The 24021-nt window shown below is 37.5% G+C and overlaps 1 protein-coding gene across 1 annotated transcript in view; it reads left to right on the top strand.

The window, feature by feature from the left end:
• The first annotated feature begins 11921 nt into the window (after positions 1 to 11921).
• Positions 11922 to 24021, top strand: part of TBX20 (T-box transcription factor 20) — a 29902-nt gene continuing 17802 nt past the window's right edge. Inside the window, exons 1-4 of the mRNA XM_075211282.1 lie at positions 11922 to 12048; positions 15016 to 15250; positions 20094 to 20258; positions 22063 to 22171. Coding sequence (XP_075067383.1) covers positions 11922 to 12048; positions 15016 to 15250; positions 20094 to 20258; positions 22063 to 22171 — 636 coding nt within the window. The remainder of the gene's footprint in view (positions 12049 to 15015; positions 15251 to 20093; positions 20259 to 22062; positions 22172 to 24021) is intronic.

Below are 24021 nucleotides of genomic sequence, written 5' to 3'. Positions count from 1 at the left end.
TGCAGAGGATGGAGGAGCAGTAAAAGGCCATTCAGGCCTACACCGCCACCTACGACATAGGCAAAGGAGTGGGAATGCGCCTGAGTCAAGCGCAGTGGAGACTGATTTCCGTGTTGTGCAAGGTTCTCCAGCCGTTTGAACTTGCCACACGAGAAGTCAGTTCCGACACTGCCAGCTTGAGTCAGGTGATTCCCCTGATCAGGCTTTTGCAGAAGCAGCTGGAGAAAGTGAGGGAGGAGCTGGTAAACTATTGCGATTCCACCAAGCATGTAGCTCTTGTGGATGAAGCCCTTCGTACGCTTTGCCAGGATCCGAGGGTGGTCACTATTTTAAAGTCAGAGGAATACATTCTGGCCACAGTTCTCGATCCTCGGTTTAAAGTGTATGTTTTGTCTCTGCTTCCGGCGGACACAAGTCTGCAGCGGTGCAAAGACCTGCTGGTCAGGAGATTGCCCTCTGAAGAGGACCGTGACATGCCAACAGCTCCACCCTCATTTTCTTCCACATCTGTGGCTGCGAGGAAAAAGCTCAGTTTTCCCAAAAGAGGCGCTGGCGGGGATGCTGATAACATCTGGTCCGGACTGAAGGACCTGCCAACCATTGCAGACATGTCTACTGTTGCTGCATTGGATGCTGTCACAATAGAAAAAATGGTGGAGGATTATTTTTCTGACACCATCCAAATAGACATGTCAGACAGTCCATATTGTTACTAGCAGGAAAAAAAGGCAGTTTGGAAGCCCCTGTACAAACTGGCTCTATTTTACCTGAGTTGTCCCCCCTCCAGTGTGTACTCGGAAAGAGTTTTTAGTGCAGCGGGGAACCTGGTCAGTGAGCGGCGAAGGAGGTTGCTTCCTCAGAACGTTGAAAAAATGATGTTCATAAAAATGAATTATCAATTCCTCAATCAAGTACAGCACTGCCCTCCAGATAGTACAGAGGGACCTGTGGTTGTGGAGTTCAGCAGGGACGAATTGATAATGTGTGAGGAGGAGGAAGTACACACTGTAGGGGGAGAGGAATCAGAGGTTGAGGATGAGGACGACATCTTGCCTCAGTAGAGCCTGTTTAGTTTGTACAGGGAGAGATGAATAGCTTTTTTGGTGTGGGGGCCCAAACAAACCAATCATTTCAGCCACAGTTGTTTGGTAGGCCCTGTCGCTGAAATGATTGGTTTGTTAAAGTGTGCATGTCCTATTTCAACAACATAAGGGTGGGTGGGAGGGCCCAAGGACAATTCCATCTTGCATCTCTTTTTTTTCTTTGCCAGCTCTTTTGTGGGGGTCCAAACAAACCAATCATTTCAGGCACAGTTTGGTAGGCCCTTTCGCCCTTTCGCTGAAAAGATTGGTTTGTTAAAGTGTGCATGTCCTATTTCAACAACATAAGGGTGGGTGGAAGGGCTAAGGACAATTCCATCTTGCAACTCTTTTTTTGCCATTATGTGACCATTCAACAGTCGTTTGCCTTGAGCACAAAGTAAAACAAAATTAAAACAAATTCAACAAATTAAACCAAAAGTAAAATGCCCTGTCATAATTAAAAACAAGAGGTATTGATGTGCTAGAACTATTATAACTTATAAACACTACACTTGAAAGCTTGAGCCTTTAAATGAAAAAGTCACTCTTCATTGCACGAATATTTGTAACAGGGACAGTTTTTTTGTTAACAAAGTCAACAAATAACACTTCGACCCTGTCTGTCTTTCACATACTTGATGGGATCTCAATAATGAATGCTCTGTACCATGGTCGTCTAAAACAAGAGTTATTGACGTGCTATAACTACTGTAGTTTTTATAAATTATAAACACTACACTTGAAAGTTGGAGGAGGTATTGTGGCCCCGGTACCAAATTGGGTACCGGGGCCACTCCACTATGCAGTCCAGATAGAGGCGTATCAGATATTAAACAACGTTGACTGTTGCTGCCAAATCATAAATTAATGAAAATGACCTGTCATCGTCAAAAACAAGAGGTATTGACACGCTTGAACTACACCCTGTATATGCTGCAGAGGATGTAGGAGCAGGCAGCTGTGCAGTGGAATTCAGACCATTTGAAGGCGGAGGTATTGTGGCCCCGGTACCAAATTGTGTAGCGGGACCACTGCACTATGCAGTCCAGAAAGCTACCTCGGTGAAACGTTTTGGACTAAAAACAATATTGTGAGGTGTGAGGTGTTCAGAATAGACTGGGAATTAGTGGAAATGATTGTTATTGAATGTTATTGAGGTTAATAATAGCGTAGGAGTGAAAATAAACCAAAAAACTTGTTTTTAACACTTTTTATGTTTTTTTTCAAAATAAATCCGAATCCAAAACCTTAAATCCGAACCAAAACCTTTCGTCAGGTGTTTTGCGAAACAAATCCGAACCCAAAACCTCAAGCAAATCCTAATCCAAAACACAAAAGTGGCCGGTGCACATCCCTAGTTATGTACAAAATGAGCAGTGTCTCACATTCAAGTAATGTTTCAGTAGCAAAGCACTTTTCACATTTGTAAAGCTGTAGTTTCCGGGCTGGATATCTGCAGCGTTCTAAAATGCAAATGTCACATAGGTCTTAGGTGGAGTTTTGCATGGGCATTTTGAACGCTACTAATTTTCAGTTACAAAAGCACAAGCATTCATAAGCACTCACTCGCTTCTGCGCTGCAACATTCAAATGAATGGGAAATGTTCAGAAAATATAGCATGTAGCATCTTCAGAGCTTGATAACTCCCAATATGATGGAGAGACGCTATAGGAGCTAGAGCGTTTCTTGTCTGAAAACACTGATTTAATGCTAAAAGAGATCAAACCGACACAGGTTGCATTTACAGAGTTTTGCTACTTGTTATTTTTCCCTGAAATGACAATATGAATCAATAACATTGGCAGAGAAAGCCATTTTATGCCAAATATCTGGATTTAGCAACATCATTTTTTCCTTTTAAAATCCAAGTTACATTTTGCATACCATTAGGAAATAAGGAAGAATGTTCAATATAGCATTGTTTGCTATCCACACCTCCAGTTAAATAATCAACAACACACCATATTAAAGGTCATGCCATATGGGTGTTTAGCAAGCTGCAGATTTCTTCAGAAAACGGCACATTCCTCAAATCTACCTCACAAACAATAACATCAGTTTCCTCAGTCAACCTAGCTTGATGCCCTGGTGTCACATTTGACTCTGCCCCCTGCAATATTCCTCACATCCAGTCTCTCTCCCAATCCTGTTGCCTCCAACTTCGAAAAATTGTTAGTATACACCCTTTTCTTACCCAAGATGCTACCTGAACTCTTATCCACTATTTTTCATCTCCTACCTTGTCTACTGCAACCTTCTGCTACCTGAGGTTTCTATCCCAACTACAATCCATCTTAAATGTCAGAGCAAGAGTGAGCTTCCTCTCTCATCCTTCACATCTACCATACCACTTTGTAAATCCCAATACTGGCTCAATGTGTCGACCAGAATCCAATTCAAATTACTAACCCTAACCTACCAAGCCCTTAACAGCTCTACCCCTTTATATATCTTAAATTTATTCTCAAAATACTCTCCCTCCCATCCTCTTAGATCCAGCTCTGATCTGTGCCTTACTTCAGCTCTGGTAAACATCTCTCACTCCTGCCTACAAGTGCTGCTACCCACTTATTGAATTCCCACACTAGTTCATGCTACCCTTTTTTTCATTTCTGCATTTTTTTATGTCTACTTTGTAAGTCCCTGTTTTACGTATGGACTGTTTAGCCCGTTATCCAATGCTGTGGATCAATGTGACGCCTTACAAATCATACATAATAATAATAATAAAAAAATAATAATGATTCCACTAGTGATATATAATATTACATGATGGATACTGTGGACTTTTCTTTCAGGCTTATTTCTTACTAGAGGATCACTTAAAATCCTCAAATGATCAAAAGACGCAGTTTTCTAAAATGTCTGTATACCACAGCCCTGACACAGCCATGTTTATTAGTCGTTATTCTCCCTGTATTGTGAAACCTGCTTGATAACCAGCAGATCAAAATACGTAGCAATTATTGCTGTATTATAATCAATAATTATACTTCTTGAAATTGTCATTTTCTGTTACATGTTGATAGACAGATATTGACTATGGATTGAATCAATCCACAAAATTTATGAAAACCCATTTTAATAAGTATATAGTGGACCAGTGGACAAAATGGAAATTTAGATGTGGCAGAGTGAAAAAATTAATGGGAATATAAGTGAATGGAACTTGATAGTTTTAGGATAAATGTAGTGGGAGAAGTGGTGTTATGGTATTACACAGTATCCACCCTCAGCAACCACTGTTTTGGACCATTCAACTGACTTTGATTGTGCAAATTCCAAAACAGTTAAAGCTGCGTAAACTAGTTTATAATAATTAGTGTGTCTAGTCCTCAATAAATCCTTAAGTTGTTTATACAAACCAAAACACCTGGCGCAAGGAGAGATGAGATGAATAGTGGAGACTACATGTAGAACAGTATCTGCAGCTGTATAGATCAATGAGATCTTAACAAAAGCGGACAGAATCTGCTAGATGTAAACACCTATACCTGGGAGGTGAAGAAACGCGTCAGGTGACTTGGATATCTCACTGAGCCGCCAGACACCCCAGTTCCATGCATCTGGCTTTCATTTCAGCGAACTCCCTGAGACCGTTACCACTTCAAGTTGTACCATCTTCACACTCTGTGTTACGCTTGCAGCAGCCGCCTCGTACTTCCTTAATTGGATTGGATCAGTCAGCTACGGCTTCACTCCAGGCTCCACGGAGCTACACGTTATGAGAATATACGCACAGCCATACACACGGGACTGAGATTTGGACCAGGTCTGTAGTGTGTTCCCTGCCTCGGCAGCTTAGAGACATGTTCTCGCTTCACAGAGTGTGCATTTAACTTGTGGTATTCACGGCAGTATTATCTCCGGGATTCACGGGCCAGAATCTTAGAAGTGGTGCTTCTTGCACTATCGGTGCTAACCACCTTTGTATCAGTAGTGTGGCCACACTCATACCATTATTCTGGCTCCACTTCATGTTTTGTGACTGGGTTACTGGACTGTACTAGCTCTCCATTGTGGGACACCTTATTTGCCATCTATTAGAGAGCAATTGTAACGAATCTTTATTATCTCTAGTATATGGTGTACCATTCAAATGGTTCAATCTGATGTTCTGTCCTCCATCCACTGGCCAGTGTTGATTTTATACAGCATATTTTATGGTTTATTTTTATCATTATTATTTTCATTTTCATTAAAGTGTTTTTATATACCTCACGGATTGATTTGCATTTTTCATATGTGTACATCAGTTATCAGCGCTGTTGTTTGTTGTGTTGTATACCTTAAGTTGTGTATGCCCACCCTCTGTATGTGTATGATGAGTGGGCAGGCGTAGGACTTATGGTGTCATTTATAAACTGTAAGCCCAGACGCCACTGTCTATGAGAGCTATAAGGTGGTAGAAGCAGGAACCATCAAGGTTGGTCCCTCCTCAGATAATCAGTAGAAACTGGACCTCATGTAGAGTTGGACGCAATTTCATCTAAAACGCAGATGTAAATTGCATCTGAAAAAACACATTTTACACAGGTACACATAGCCGGATGCATCTAAGCTGATTACCATTTTTATCAGTTTGTAAATGATACTAGTAGTTGTGCACCTGTAGGTTACCCATCTCCAGACAAGCGTATGTGCGCCTGAATCTCTGTCTACATAAGACACATTTGCTCCAACGCACACTTACGTAGCAAGCAACCCAAGTTGTGTCCCACTCGTAATACCCTACCGAGCTGCCAGCAGTTCCTGCAGCTAGCTAACGCTTGCGCCACCTAATTCTTGACGCACAGCTTTAGCCCTGTTTTAACATGTGTTGTGTCTGTGCCTCACTGTGACAAGGATGTATTTACATGGTCACTCCTTCGCAATTCCGCGTTCCTCCCATTCCCTCGTAGTCAATCACAAGCTGTCGCAAGTGTTTATTGCATCCAAGATGCAGGCGGATTTGGTGCTTTCTGCACATGCATGATAGTGTTTTTTTTGATGGATGCGCCTAAAACGGACTTTGCGTTCAACTCTAAATGAGGTCCTATGTGTCCAAATATGCATGAGCCCCATTATGTTCAATGCTGATTGCTAGTCATTTTTACATTAATAACAGGATATCCTTGTGATGTCACAACTATTTCCTTTCATGGTGGAAAGATTCCTGTTAAATGCATGGGAGGCCTAATTACTAATAGATCCATGCAAAATCGATCTAATAACTATGAATGTACTAGTTACAGTTAAATCCAGTTTCTGTTGGATGTATTAGTGCTGAAAATAACTGAGATTTACTAGTCTTAAGTATCCCCCCAATGTCTCATTTATTCATTACTTGGGGGAAATTAAGTGAAACATTAAAAAAAACACAAATAATCTGTAAAAAAAAAATCCTTTCCATATAAAAACCTTAAATCTTGAAAACAGCCCATTTATCTGGTAACCTCACACTCATGAGAAATAGGTGATAAAATATTGGGGTACTTTTATAGGGGGGTAGCAGTTATGGCAAGTGAAATAATTTTTTCTAATTGTGACAATTTCCACTATCTAATGTCCATAAAATAAAAATATATTTAAACAAATATGCTGCGAAATTAAAGTATTTTGCCTTCTGAAAAACATATAAAATCGGCTGATTTATACTTTCAAATAAACAAGAGATATTCCTGGTGAAGTAAAGGGAGATAGTAGCACATTCTGAACTCAGTCTTGGATCGGGTACCTAAAAGAATGGTTTGAAAATGTTAAATGTATGTTATTTACATAGTATTGACATATCATGTAGCACCATTTTTCAGATAATTAAACCAATAAACACACCACCATGTAAAGGCAACCCAGCACTGTCATCATCAGTAAGCAGAACGTCTCATGTTAATAATTTCTTACAGGCATATGTGATACCAAAGCAATATTTAAAACAAATATACAATGTATTACGGATGAATATAAACAGCAGCCAATAAGTGAAGCAAGAAAATAAACAATACTCCCATAAATAGGCGAACAAACGTGCCTTTCTCAGTAGTTCTTCGTAGAATTCTGCATCTGTCATCTTTTGCCGCAGTCTTGGTTAACAGAAAAAAAAGTAGAGAGTTTGTGATAAAATAAATATAGAGATTGGTTTACATGGAAGATACAGAAAAAGACTACATTGGATGTTTGTAGCACAGTGAAGGAAACGGCCACAGAGCTAAATGTGATTAGGAAAGGGAGCAGGTGCACGAAGGAACTGATTTACTTCCCCACTCACAGAAAGGTTAGGTGAAACCGAGCGACTTGTCTCTATCATATGAGAGATAGCAAATAAGAAGGTGACATGTTTTATTATTTAACAGAGGTTTCCTCGACTAATACATAGTAATAGTAATAGTAATGCTGCATGAATATGTTTCTGCAACCTCAATGTTCCTGTTTTTACAGTATGTGCAATAAAGTAACACATCTACCAACTGATGAAGAACTATCCTTTGAATATGTAGCAGTTGCGTTGAACATTCTCAGCTCTCTTAAGTCAATAATACAATCACAAACCTGATACTTTGCAAAGGAGAAGCAAAGTGAACTTCCAGTAAGTCGATGGGAGGTAATAAGTAATATACACTATTCTAGCTGAGACAAAAAAGAAACCTCTTCTGGCACAGTATAGCTACAAACTGAATTGTTTATCAAATACTGTCAACTTCCACACCGTCGTAAAACAATGAATCCGTAATCTGTCCAATAAAACAGGTTCCATTCCTCTCAGTGAAATAGGTGCACGATACATCGTGTGCGGTTTTGGGCAGATGTTACCAGATCGTGTACAACAAGTACGACTTGATCTCACCCGGAGTATCTATAGGTAATTAGTCTGTACATACTCATTTGCTGTAGATACTGATATCCATTGCTCTGACAATCGTCATTCTAACCGTGTTCTGCCTAAATTCACAGCCTGCGGATATATATAGCAGAATAAAGTTGACAGTGGTAAACTTTCCAGGTTGTCCCTATTTCTGAAAAATCCCAAAAACTAATAAAAATACATCAAAAACACTTCTGATTCTCTGGGATACGTGTTGGTCTGGGTGCAAACGTGAGAAATTGGCTGTTTGAGTTGAAAGAAATTAATCAGACACACAAGAGAGAGGGAACTGTATATGAGACGGCCGTATGTGTCTAGACAGGAGTCATTTCGTTATCAAGGTCTGGGGGTATAAAAACACTATACTGCGGGGATACAAGTCAACCCAACATGATTTCACAAGGAAAATAAAGACACGAAACAGGACTGAACCTTCTTGGGATTATTTGAAACCAACTATCACAGTTTAAGATTATCTGCTTGTCCGGAATGTCACCAAATAAATACAGAAACGAAATGTTTATTTATGATGCTGTTATGCATTACTATGATTCGAAAATTAAGTGAATATATGTATAAGCTTTTATAAATAATATGATTGTATCACTTATAACAGGTGAGTTCTGATGTCATCACTTCAGTGTTCATTAAGAAAGCTTGTATATTGTTAGGAATATCCCCCTCTACTGTAAATTATTATTATTATAGTAGAAGTGACAGTGGAGAACCAATGGTCACATAACTCCAAAGTGATTATAATATCTTTATAATTTACAGTAGGATATGCTTATACTGTGTTAAGTTGAAATTTTGAACATTAAACTTATAAAATGTTTACAATATGTCCACATAATCGATATGTCCAACAATAAAAATCTGTTTACAGATAATATGTACGAGTAACCGTTTTATTTTTCCCTTTCCTGATTTACATTACCCGTAGCATAGAAAATAATTTACTTATAAAAATATACAACTAGCATACTATAATAGTAAATATAAATATATATATATATATATATATATATATATATATATATATATATTTATATATATATATATGTATATATGACAATATACAAGGGCTGATTTGTATGTACATACGATCAAATTGCTTTCTGCACCTCTCATAATATAAAACATACAAATTAATAACACGCTATTAACTGAACATTAATGCTGAGTAGTAGACATGAATTTTGACATGTTTCAAGAATAATATGAAAATTGGGATCACATTTTGCTACAGTCTCTACTTGTGCAGTTGTGCAATGCCTGTTACACATTCATTTATTCTACTTGTTCAATCGAAAATTCTTCTATTTATTGTAGAAATGCTGGACTTCCAGAAATTGGGATTGCTACATGCAATTAAAATTTAGATGTCTCATTTGCCGTAAAAAGTAGGGCCGTGGGTCCAATCATTAATTTACCTTGAAAATGTAGTATCATATAAGGCTTTAAAAAATCAGGTTGTATTTTTAAAATAAAATAATCCTCCAAAAATGAAATGATGATATTTTTGGCGATATTTGTTAAATAAACGAGTGCATTACTGCTTACTAGACATGTTCTGCCAGCCCAATCTCACAGCAGCGGAATCAGAGCAGATGTGGAGTGACTGCAGTAAAGAGGTGTAGATATAGAGTGTTGATTTAAGGAAAAGGCCAAGACATTAATAGACACGTACCAGAGATATGTAATTGTAAGAAAACAAGTTTATCAATGTACCTGCAGTTCGGATTTTACTACTAACTGTTTCTAATGGGTTTTCCCATAGTCTGGTGAAGGAGTCCTGGTCAGATTAGTGAGAAAATGGTGTGTTGTGAAGTGGATTAACCGCACTGAGAGAGGGGTCTGGAGGAGATAGCAAGAGGATGCAGACTATACAAATGTTGCCACAGAGTCTCGGCAAACAGCCGGAGCACAAGTGACATGATCTCTAGACTGACCATTTCAAAGGCACAAATTTCTCCGGAACACTGCATCCCAAATCTGCTTACCAGAGAGCAATGTCGTTCATAAAGCAACAGGCAACTTTAAGAAACACTGTTGTGTGTACAAATATTTGTAGGCAACAATTATGTGTTTTTGTGTGTGTGTGTGTGTGGGTGTGATATTCAATTAGTTAGGGAAAGTTGAGCTTTTGATCGTATGATTTCTCTTTCTATTTATAGGAAGAAAAGTAACATTATCAAACCCACTTGGTTTCTCAGACCAACTAAATAATTTAATTTTGATATTTTGATAGCAGGAGCGCAGTATATATATATATATATATATATATATATATATATATATATATACTGTATATATATTTATACATATAGATAGATATATAGATAGAGAGAGATATTTATATATGTTTGTGGGGGGGGGGTGTATTTGCGTGGGTGTGAGTGTATGTGTGTATGTATATATATATATATATATATATATATATATATATATATATATATATATATATATATATATATAATAAAGCTCCTCGGAATATATGTATTCTCATTCTCTAATAGTAGATGCTACTATTTTAAAAAGTAATTTGTGGCACATATTTCACATTATTTACCGATAATGAAGCTCTGATTTGCCGAAAAATACATATAGGAAGCATTATATTCATTCGGAAGATAACTGCTAGAATGTAATCCGTCACATATGCACCTCTCTACTTTGTGGAAAACAAACATTTCTCTTTATATTGTTATCAAAATGAGATGAACGAGCATTTGTGTCCGAGTTATTATTTTGATTTTCTGTGCCAAATAATTTGTCTTGGCGCATAACATTGTGGACAAGCTATTAATTGCTAGTTATCACAACAGGGCTTAACCCGCAGGATGCCTTGCTGGTGTGTAGGTAATTGGAAGCCGCTCTATCGCTCACTGATACACCTAATATCATAGGCAGACGTCTGTGATTAATTGGAACTCCACGCCTCTGTCATTTCGAGAAAATGATGCCAATATTCCCTATCATCCACTAGAAAGAGGAGGGTGTAACCCACATGTCGTTGTGTGATCTGAGAAGATTGTGATGTGTCCTTTAACTTATGTGACAATCAGGGGTAGGGTGGTGTCTTCCTAGATTAACAGGTTTTTGGTAATGGTATTATATTTGCAAGAAATATGGGGTCCCTTTACTCCGTGCTAAACCTTTAGGAAAATTATACTAAATACACTCAATATATTTTAACAAATGTAAATGATCTGAATCTATATATGATATATATGTATGGATTTAACGAGATAAATGTAGAAGACATCAGTTTCCCTTAATCCTATATAATATTTGTGATAAAATAAATGTTGTGCTCTTAGGCCCACTTCAGTACATAATCCTGAAATAAAAGTAATGTTTAAATGTCACTACATCCTTATTGCTTTCTTATTACGTTCTTGCTACTCCACCCCTTAATTAAATGTCCTGCTTTAAAGTGCACCTTTAGGAAATTACAGCAGGTTTTAAAGCAAAAAGGGTGCAGTGTCATAATTATCTGTATACATCTCATCCTTCTCCACACTCTAGTCTGTAATGTCCTTCACCCGTTGTGTAGTCCTTGCATCCACCACCTCCCAGACATTTATCAGTTGTATCAGGCAGAAGTGACGCTGAAGTGCTCCGATTGGCCAGGGGGGGAGATATGATCTGTGTGGCCATCAAATTAAGGAAGGGGAGTCTGAGATTCAACACAGTGTGCAACATCAACTCCCTACTGAGGCAGCCAGTCTGCTGCAGCCAGTCCACAGGATCCACCCCGGTTTCTTCTGACCTCATGCCAAGACTCTCTAGCACTCAGTACCAAACATCCCAAGGAAAGCAGCAACCCCTGGAGGGAAATATAGAACTTGACTAAACAACAATATGTGTTCATGAAAGTATCATTGACATCTGTACGTCCTAAAACTTCACTGTAGGCTGCAGATAATCGTCGGACTTGCCCGTCTGCTTCTCCCAGTCTACTTGTTGCTGCGCCCGGGGAAATCAGCCCAGCATGGAATACACAGCTTCTCCCAAACCGCAGCTGTCCTCCAGGGCTAACGCCTTCTCTATTGCAGCTCTGATGTCCAGCGGGACAGCCAAGGACAAGGAGACCTCTGAGAATACAATAAAGCCATTAGGTGAGTAGAAAGAAATGTACTCGTACACCTCATTGGCTATTGCAAGGGCTGTAAATTGTGGCCAAAAATGTGTATAAGTACGTGTGTATAATATATATATATATATATATATATATATATATATATATATATATATATATATATATATATAACATATACAGAATATATTTAAATAAGTGATGTGAAATCTCTGGACATTGAAAGTTACTGTGTAAAATAGATAATCATATTCTTGATGTAAGACCTTTGTCGTTATATTTTTTATTTTTTTCTGCTACTACACTTCACATACTATTATTTATTATAAACTGTCAATGGAACGCCGCATATGTTGTTAAACAGTATATGAACTATCAAGTGTATTAGTAACTTTCTTTGTCTCGGGTCTCGCTCAATCGCCTTTTCTATATCATTGTATATGTATTAGGTTATTATTTTTACAAACACCCAGGAGTACACATCGGGACTGAACCGGGAGTTCACAAGTCTAAACAGTCTCAAACGAATTGACTGAAGACTTGTACAGCGCTAAAAAGTCAAAGAGACCGTTCATTTTTTAGAATAGGAACGGAAACAATTAAATGGTTTACAACTTCATATGTGTTGTCAGCAAGAATATATATATATATATATATATATATATATATATATATATATATATAGCTCATCGTATCCTAAATGTAATTAATTCGAGCAGAATCTAACCACAGCCATACAAATAACATATATTGAAATAGCTACATCTACAAATGTATGTATTACGTACAATCTCAGGTAGACAACGAGTCTTAGATGTATTTATTTTTATTTAATATCATTAAATACAAAATAAGCACAACACTATACTCTATATTTATTTGAATAAAATTAGTGAATATTCAAATAAGTCGAATAAATGTAAGTACTTTTTATGATTGATTTATATTTCTCTTTAATTTATTATCAGTACTTTATCTTTACTGCATTTATTATAGATAATCATCCAAAATACTATCTTGCACATATGTACCTAGATGGTGGATCCCTAGATTCTAAAATACATCAATAAAATAACATATAAATATAATAACAACATTGTCAATTTGAAAGCAATACTATGCTCTGCTGTATTTCGCTTGTTTGCAAGTCAATCAAACGTGCTAAAACCTACCATACAATATTTACTCTTCTAGCCTGGCTTTGGACTAAATACATTTGATGCCTAGTCCTACTGTCTGTTTGACGAGGATAAAAATGGAGTTTAAAAAAGGCGAACGCTCACATTATAGGATCACTTTGTGGAAAATGCAAACAAACTATCAGCGTTTCCTATTGGGTTAAATACGCGATTATATTGTATATGTTTTGTTAAAACTTTACACAACCACAGAGGTACAGTAAGATGGTCATGTAATATTATAGATAAACATATTAGACATTTGTGTTGAGTTGAAAATCCTTCACAGGTTACAGCAGTTACCTACAAACACGTAAAACAATTTGTCTCGGCGTAGTAGACCAGTTAATGCGTGTAGTGGAATTCTAGGTAGACAATGGCAAATGGCTTTGCTATTGTTTAATATTATATTAATATTACATTTGAGTGGAATTTGCAAGGACCCGTTACAAACGTCCTGCCCACAAGCACGGTTTCATTACAAATGCAGAATCTGGTAAAATTAACTATCCAAACTTTCATCTCAAAGCTGTTTGTTATCTTCTGTATACTATATTGAAAAATGCATATTTGTTTTTTTTTGTAGTTATTCGAATGTCCTTGTAAACACATGGAAAACATTAACATACATGAATGTTTACATTTTAACCACTTATATCCTTAAATATGTGACATAAATGTATTTTACTTATATATTATATGTTGCAGATTTGCTTTGTTTCTGAAAAATAGTTTATATACATTGATATATTTATTTAAAAAGGTTCAGAAAAACCCATGCCTACCTTGATATACTCTTTTTACTTACATTCTTTGCGGTTAAAAAATTCATGAGACACTGTGGAATAGGGCGAATGGTAACATTATTATATTTCCACATTATATGCATGTTATTTTACATGCATACAACTTTTACTATCCGTTTTCCTGTACCTGCTAGTTTGGGGTTTATTACTGTGTTTGTGTGCTTTTTATATTATATTGTAACTGTACCAAGCTTTGGGACGCATCCACATTAATGTATTCTTGCTAGTCAGATACTATCTTGTCGTTTCTCTTCTATGTTTTTATTGTTGTTTATACATTTAACCATATTGCACTGACCATTAATAAAGCATTGCATCATAGATACCTTAAGAATATCTGGTGATAGTGTAATTTACATTGGTATATAGAAAGGTATAGCTCTGTCCCAGCTTGGCGGATTTGTGTTTACTTTCATTACTCATTCATAATAGGTTGTTTCTCCAAAACTTTTGGGTATTGGAAGTGAACACGTTTCTGCCAAGCTGGGGTAAAATTTCTGCCTTTAGTAAAATCATCTCCTGTGTTTTAGTTGTGGGTTCTCCCAGAAATTAATCTTTGCTCGAGTGCTGTATAATTATTAAATAATAATAATAATGTATAATCCGTACAGTAATTGTGTTCCTATACATAATGTAAAAAAGATGACCTTGGAGACATTTAAGGTTTTACCTGTTTCTCCTTCAGTTCCTAGCATATTAGGTCATTTACTGAAGTGCTGGGTACATATATACAATTTAAGAAAATTAATAAATGGTGCATTACCAGTAAACATTAAACTGTCCTTCTTGAATATATGATTGGCACAACGAATACCCTTTAATCTACTTTTATACATGTCCCACAATGACATGACTTAGTTGGACACTAATGCAGAGTAGTTTTTATCTTTCTCATCACCAGCCTAGCACAGTCAATAGCTTTTAAATGTGAGAGATTTTCCAGAACTGCTCCTTGGTGTCTTGGTTAATTCAGTCATTTATATATTTTCTCTTCCTTTGTGTTAGAACAATTTGTCGAGAAGTCATCATGCGGGCAGCCTCTGAGTGACATATCCAGTGTGGACTCTCATGGGGAGTTTAGCAGCAGTCCTTCCTCTCTGTGTACAGAGCCTCTAATCCCCACCACTCCCATCATCCCCAGCGAAGAGATGGCCAAGATTTCTTGCAGCCTGGAGACCAAGGAGCTCTGGGATAAATTCCACGATCTAGGGACCGAAATGATCATTACCAAGTCTGGCAGGTGAGCTTGACAAACTTTCACACTCCTAAAATTCAAAAAGATAGCAATGTATGCATTGTATTATTATGTATAGTTTGTGATTGGTCGCTATGGGCCTGATGCAGAGTGGGATGCAAGTCCAACTGATCAGCGCTAAAAGCAGTTTTGGCCAGGGATCCATCGCAGTTTGCACTCTGACCGAGACAGATCTCCCCCTTGCACCTCTCTGCTCTTAGAGAGGTGGAATGGGAAAGGTAGTGATGCTTTGTACATGCTACGCTGAGTTGAAAGCAGCAGCAGATAGGTGTCTAGGAAATGTCTGTTTTGCAGGTGCTTTCTCCTGGTGCAACATACCTTACTGTATTAAAAAAGAAGTAAAATAATAATAATATTTTTTCACAAAAAGGTTTGCACCATCTCCCACACAACCTAACAAACCTAGTGCTGTTTGGGGTAGAGAAGCAATATTATTATTTTTTTTTTTTACAGTCATGTATTTATTCATTTATCTGCTTTACAGGGCTGCTATGACTGATACACTGACGTGTATCATGCACACTGGCCCATAAGGCAGATAAAGAGTTGTTCCTAGTTTTCTAAGTCGCACGGATCTCAAGCTCTGTGTAAATTACGGGATGCACTTTACACTTATGATTTCAGTGTAAATTGAAGCCTACTCTACATCAGGCCCAATGTGGTGATTGTTTCCAAAAGCATTTGCATTTGTTGATTTGACTTCATGACACACATTATCACATATTGCAATATGTATTGAAAAACAATGGAATGCGTTTAATGGCTGCTCCAGAACATGTGTGTATTATCTTTGAGGCCCAGAGCATGAATGAGGAAAATATAGCAATAAAAATGACATTGTATACATTGCACATAATTTGTTCTGCTGAAACAAGGTTGAGGGACCATGTACTACTCCTAGAGAGAAAACTGCAAACAATAAATTTTCCAAGAAACGTTGCCCAATCATTTCTAGAAAACTTGCTGACTAATCCTTACCTCCAACTGAGCTGAAATCTTCAAGCACTTTTACAGCAGTTCATCTCCCCAGATGAAGGGAGCTTTAAAAAATAAAAACAAATTCTTCCCTTAATGTGACAATGGAACATAAAGAGGCAAATGACATTAACATGTCATGGCATCTCTATAATCAGGTCGTAAACTTAGGACATTTTCTGTGGATGGTTGCAGCTAAATCCTCACCACTCTTTTGCTCGCTGTTGTCCACAATTTCTTTGAATGTCCATGGCTTTTTGCTAAATTTTCAAGCATATAAATAACTAACAGACTTGTTCAACATTGAATGATATTGAAGATTTGCTCCTGAAAATGTTTTTTTTTCTTATTCAATAATGGCCAAAAATTACGCCTCTTCTTCTGTATGTTACACTTACAAATTATAAATGCATTTACAATGGTATAGTATTGTATTATGATCATGGCTAGTGGTCATATCATGGCAGGTATATGTAATGTCATATACTTGCATGGAGTCATACAAAGCATACAAGTTCTCCTGCGTCAAAGCAAAGCATGCCAGACTGTTTTAAAATGTAGTCAATTATTAATTCTTAGATGCTGTCACATATGTGTGGAACGTTTGGGCTACAATCACAGAAAGGAATTGTATACCAGCACTTACTCGGTGGTTATTATTATTATTTGCAGATTTTAGCTTTGTGTACACAAACATCCTCTTAGATGAACTAGAATTGCCCTTTTCATTCCTTTCAGTTCCTTACAGAGCAAATTTTCATATAACTCACTACTGTTGTCTCCATGTGCTGAGCTAAAAATTTTGTTATTTCCCAGTTGAATGTTGACCCAGGAACGGTTGTCCATCTGCAACCACCCATAGAGGGCAAGTAGATATAAATATAGAGGGAACATTCTGGTGACCCAAGTTATTTGCAGTTTGTCAACATTTTCTAAAGATGAATTTCAGAGAGTTTATTTTGCTTTGCTCTATTATAAAAATCTCTATATTATGTTTGCTGTCAAAGGTTGGAAAACAGTGTTGTAGAGCTTCAGCTATTGTGATCTTCTGATTAAAGAAAGACTTGCCAGATTTGTTGCAAAATTTAAAGAACTAACAAAATGTGTCATGTGACATGTATAACCCAAAACCAGTGAAGCCAGAATAAGAACTGTTTGTGGCCAAGTAGGAAATCATTGGAAAACGTAAAATTTGATGGCATTGTTTTATCTCAGAAAAGACACGTTTTTATGTCTCCAAAGCTAGCAACAAAACACTGCGATGCTTTAGACACATTGATACATCCCAATAATAGAATAATACAGTTAGATGTCTTATTGCCTTTGATGAGCCAGATATGTTACATACATCAAAAAAGTTCCTTTCATTTATTTTATGGTGACATCGCTTGCTAAGTGTACTGCGTTCAGCGAAATAATTGACATCACTATCTCTTTGATGTTGTGTTGAACTGATGATGTCAGCAGAATCAGCTAACAGGCTGTTAATATCCAAGCTCTGGCCTGACTGAAGAGTAGAATACTGCCCCTGTGAGTTGTAAGTGGGAAAAACAATTCTGAAGATTTCAAAACCAGTAGGGAGACAACATGTTTTAAAATCAATTCTCATTGAGCATTACGGGAATACTGTTAAATGACATTTCCTGATAAGAATATGAACTGTTGTGAAAACCTGTTTGCAGCACAGTGTAGTCTACTCACATGTAGGACCAATTACCCACCTAGATATTATATAGATCGTCAACATAAGACTAAGGGCTAGATTTGCTAAAATGCGGGTTTGAAAAAGTGGGGATGTTGCCTATAGCAACCAATCAGATTCGAGCTTTCATTTATTTAATACTTTCTACAAAATGACAGCTATAATCTGATTGGTTGCTATAGGCACTTTTTCAAACCCGCAGCTTAGTAAATCTAGCCCTAAATATTAAAACATCATTGGCCCTAAACAAAGGTTTGTTTCTTGTACAGAGCCGGATTAACAATAGGGCTAAAGGGGCTACAGCCCAGGGGCCTCGGGCAGCTGGGGGGCCTGCCGGCATGATGCCCCCGGCTCCGACTGTCATCTGTTGAAGGAGAATGACAGGCAGCTAACAGCAAATGTTATGCTGTTAGCTGCCTGCTGTCACTGTAGGTCTTACGCGGCGCACAGTAATCTCCTTACTGAGGAGATCTCCTCAGTAAGGAGATTACTGCGTGCCGCGTAAGTGCTACAGGGAGTAAAACAACGGAAGGAGGTAAGTTCACGGAGGGGGGAGGGGGGGAGCTCATGGCTGGGGGGCCTCACAGTACCCTTAGCCCGGGGGCCTCCCTTACCTTAATCCGGCCTTTTTCTTGTACCAAAACAGACAATTCTATGTTGTCTCAGCATCTTGATATAACTAGGGCAACAATTTGTGTCACTTTTCTCAGGACAATTATTTCCACCAAAGATCTTTAGCTCACAAAAATTATTTTCTCTTTAACTAAATTTTTGATGAACCCAAATTAACAGGACAAGTTAGAATAGGTTTCTGTAACTCACTAAAACGCACCTCTTCACTAGAGCCTACCCTACCTCCAGGTTCTGCGCTGGCAATTCCAGTAACCCCCTGATGGAACTTTGTGTATGTGTAGTTAAGTTTCACTGCACATGTGTCACTCCCCTGCCATGAGACCTCAGTGTGCCTATTCAGATTCTGTTCACAGTGGGGACTCAGAAGTGGGGAAGGCTTTCGTGCCCAAAAAATTATTTACTGTGCTGGAGCGCTAGCTGGGGAACCCCGGTAACCGAGACACCCTGCTGTCACGCTTGCCGTGTTATGTCGGATCTGCCTATCCACCAGATACTACCTCCTCTGTATGTTCTACCAGTTATTTTCTCATTTCCACTTTGAGTCCCACTAGCTCCTATTGACTCAGCATTGCCCACTCCCTCTAGATTGTAAGCTCTCAAGAGCAGGACTCTTTCTACCCTCTGTTTTATGTCTGCACCTTCTTTGTCAACCTTGCATGCATTTGTTCTGTTTGTCTGTACGATTTGAACATGGTATCATCATCATCATCTATATAAGGCCACTAAGTCCATAGCGCTGTACAGAGAACTCAGCTACAGTCTAAATTCCCTAACAAAACCATACACACAGACCAAGAAAGACGAAGTTCAAATTAAAAACAGCCCATTAACCTACTAGTATGTTTTTGAAGTGTGGGAGGAAACCGGAGCTCCCAGAGGAAACCCACGTAAACACAGGGACATAGAAACTCCACACAGATAAGGCCATGGCCAGGAATCGAACTCATGACTGAAGTGAGGCAGAAGTGCTAACCACTAAGCCACCGTGTAATTCTGACTGTCTGGAACTACTGAGTTCTATGGCACTTTACCAATAAACAATAATGATAATAACTTAAATTAGGTATAAGGTGGAATTTATGACCTCAGCAAACTTCAACTCAGATGAGTACTCTGTTTTCTTACTTCTTATCATAAGAGACATACATGTAACATAATTTATGATAATTACCTTATAATAGTAGTGTATGTACATAATAATAGTTTGTGCTCCTATCCTGAACTATACATTACCTGTGCTGTTTGGTGGACAGCCTGCACTCGTCATTGTCAGTCCTGGTCATTGGAAGCGAGTTGTGAATGTCCAGAAAAATGAATTCGCTGATATAATATAAACAGTAAAACAATCAATTAATTGGTATGTTAATTAGACAACATAATGTTTCAAAATTGTAACCCTGGAAATGTTCTTTGCTTAAAATGATATAATATATAAACATTTATATTATGTATGCAGTTTTATTATTATTTTATCATTTCGGATCAGCTTTCTGGTAAAACTACTGTTGTTCTTTCCAGGAGAATGTTTCCTACAATCAGGGTTTCGTTTTCTGGGGTTGATCCTGATGCCAAGTACATTGTACTAATGGACATTGTGCCAGTGGACAATAAGAGATACAGATATGCCTACCATAGGTCTTCTTGGCTGGTGGCTGGAAAAGCAGACCCTCCTCTACCTGCTCGGTAAGTTGTAAGACTATTAATAATGTAAGGACTATTGGGAGGGGGGGGCAGTACTGACACAGGGAGATAAAAGGCTCTAGAAAATATAATAATACAGTCAGGAAGTTTAGCATAAGAAGTAATAATTACACATACAAGGAGTCACTTTGTTTTCCCAGACAGCTGGCTTTAGCTTTACCAGTGCCCTATGTAGATTTTGGAAATGGTGTACCCCACAGGCTTTGCTTTGGCACGTGGAAGCAACATAGCACAAAATTCTTGGACTGTGCCAGTGAATCATGTTAACACATACCATACACCAATTAAACCCTTCAAAGCCTGATGACACTTGCAACCATCTCAACATCATTGCCAGAGTGTTACTTGCAATGTACACTAGCTAATGATGCTATGACCTGAAAACCTTCTCACTAGCTGAAACACTTCGCATACCAGTTAAATACCAGGCCAACACATGTTAGATCATTTGTGGAATGTTCATAGTTCTCACTGCAGCAACATTATTATATAAGAAGGATCTATATAAAACATGACTGCACTGTATTTTAAAACTGCTAGGCATTCCTACTACTTATTCTATGCTTCAGTTACGTTTTAAGTGTCTGCCAGTGCAATGTTCTCAGAGTGGCTATAAAAGCAGAAATTAGGACATTATTATGGCCATTAATGAATGCAGTAAATTTGTAATTGAAAGCAATCCAGGTACTACAAGAGATATATTACGAGATAAAGCTCATAAGGATTGGAATAATGTTATCAAAATAGCAAAATTGTGCAATAAAATTGGAAAGATCTACATTAACAAAAACAGCAGCTTGTTTAATGGTGATGCTAATTTAAAAGCATTCATGGTTCATTGAGGATGAGCTTTCATATGTTTATTCAGGAAAACTTGAAAAATGTTCATAAAACTAGGTGAAAAATGAACATTTGCTAATGTGTGATTGGTGTCACAAAATACTGCTCTGTAAGGCCCTATATGTTGTGCCATTCTACAATGTTCTGTGGCGCCACCATCTGCCAAGTGATATCTTGCCATGTAGCTGGACACTGCACAACCTAATCTTGGGGGTAATTTAGAGTTGACTCTAAAAGAAGCCCATTTGCATCTGCTTATGTTTCCTCATCTGCATTTTGAGTCACACATCTTAATACACGTGCAACCTTAAATCTAGTAAATAGATGCAAGCGGAGCAAACATTGTAATCATCATAATCAACTGGAAAACTGCATTCATCTTGTGTAGCTAAGAATTCATGTTTGGTAAGGGACATATTTCAGACATACGTGTAACACAATATAAGATGCATCTCAAAGGGGCGTGCTAAACTTGCATCTACATGTTCTGCACTTGTACGTGAATTCCTCTTATCCACCTCTCCAAGTGCAATTGGCAACAAGTGTCAGATAAGTGAAGCTCAAAATATCGACACAAGTTGGGTCCATATACTGTGCAACTAGTTTTATATAAAGCAAATAATTACACAGCATAAATGAACTTCTGTTCAACTCTAAATCATTCCCAATATGAGCTTTCACTTCTGCTATATTTTACTAAAGCTTTGAACTCCTTAATGATCTTGGGAGTACTCTTGCTTTACCTAATAGGAAAAGCTCTACAAATATATACCGTTTTGAAACTAAGAAATGTCTCAGTATCACATTATTTCTAGAGTTTGCATTCTAGTGGGAACAGGAAATATCTTGTTATACATTGTATTGTCCATAATTATAATCAAGTTCCCAGACTGAGTCTGGTCTTATATATTTTTAATAACACATATGTTTCTTTTGAATGTTCTAGGTTATATGTGCATCCAGATTCTCCGTTCACCGGAGAGCAGCTGTTGAAACAAATGGTTTCTTTTGAGAAAGTCAAGCTCACAAACAATGAACTGGATCAGCATGGACATGTAAGTGTGTGCGTTTCTAAACATGAAGACTGGAAGGTCACACACAGTGCAGACACAAAAATAACAGCAGCACCATCCCAGAAGATTGCATTACTCGCCCGGCCACAAGTGCTGGGACAGATAAAAAAATTGGAGAGGATAGTGGTATTCACATGTGTGATATGATTAGAGGAAGAAGCATGGACAGCTTTTCAAGCAACTGAGATAGTGTCATGTCATTGTTAATTGTCAAACAGTCATCACATACATCTTTAGCATTCAGAGCGTAAACATTTGCAAATACAAATATATCTTTGCTTGTAAATACCAGAATGTCTGATCTGATTTCTTTATTCATTCATGGATGAAGGGCACAAATTCCATTTCTTCCCCCTTTATGACATGCCGTGCTTATTATTCTGCTTTTGTGCCCGACTAAGTGAGGTACAAAAGTTTTCTCATTTTGATGGGCGGATCAGGAAAATTCCAACCAAATTCAAAAAGGAGATTTTTAATGAGATGTTTAAAACAGTTTTTAGGGTGGAGATTGTACATTAAGGGGGCAATCATATCATATGCTGCTAATTGATAATTATGATATTAATAATTCATGCCAATCATATCATATGCTGCTATATGATATGGTTGGTATAAATTATCAATAAATAAAGGTTGCAACAAACATAAATTATATCCCTTCCATGATGGTTATATAATAAAGGAGATATTAATTACATTATAGTGGTATAATGAACGCAAGAATAATATAACATTATAGTGGCAAAATAAACACAAGAATAACCCAATAGACATCATTAAAGGTGTTTATATACATAGATTTATTATCTGTGACAACATGGTTATTGCAGTTGATCTGCAATTTGAAATTCACATCCACTTCACTTCCCCTTTGTTTTAATATTTCGCTGGCTTTTTCTTTCAGGATAACTTGCTATTTTAAATTTACTCAATAAAGACTAGGGGGTATACTTACTAAACTGCGGGTTTGAAAAAGTGGAGATGCTGTCTATAGCAACCAATCAGATTCTAGCTTTCATTTATTTAGTGCATTCTATAAAATGACAGCTACAATCTGATTGGTTGCTATAGGCAACATCTTCACTTTTCCAAACCCACAGTTTAATAAATATACCCCTAAATCTTTTAATACATTCAATTTACATTCTAAAGTGCCCCTAAGTATATCTCTTTCTTTCTCCTTCGGAATTTATATGGCATAGCCCACTGATAAGCACAGAAGTAACAATGTCATTTAAACATTAAAATGTAAAAATATGACACATGATGTGAAGACAGACTGTATTTTATGATTTATAAACCGACTGGTATTTTAGGAAAAAAAATGTACATTTTTCATTTAATTGAGGGTATTGTTTAAAAGTGGTAGGACTGTGAAGTGGAGTTTAATCTTTTGCGGGCCTGCTCATTGGCATCTCGGACTGCAAAGCCTCTGCACAGAGGCATTTCCCATAAGAGGGAAAAGTGACAAAGTGGTCAGATAGGTGCTTCTGAACATAAATTCAATACATTCATAAATACCAAAATATTGCATCAATTTATGGGTGTGGATATGAAAGTTAGGACAAGTGCACAGGCATTCTCAATTACTTCAAAGAAAATGAACCTGTCAAGAACAGATGCGAAGTATGTTTATTGACATGCCGTATAAACATACATACTTAATATTTTTATTTATAACTTTTTGATACTTACTGTGCTAATTAAATCCATACTTGTCTACATTGGCAAGAACTCCTTCGGGAGATCAGGGGGGAGGTGGATGTGTTGGGGGTGTGGCCCAACGGTGTCACTGCATTTGGCCCTACCTTCAAACCATCAATCATTGTTTC

The sequence above is a fragment of the Mixophyes fleayi genome, chromosome 5 (assembly GCF_038048845.1).
Source record: "Mixophyes fleayi isolate aMixFle1 chromosome 5, aMixFle1.hap1, whole genome shotgun sequence".
Lineage (NCBI taxonomy): Eukaryota > Metazoa > Chordata > Amphibia > Anura > Limnodynastidae > Mixophyes > Mixophyes fleayi.
Note: the sequence above shows the minus strand (reverse complement) of the source record. Positions and strands in the feature narration are given on the sequence as shown.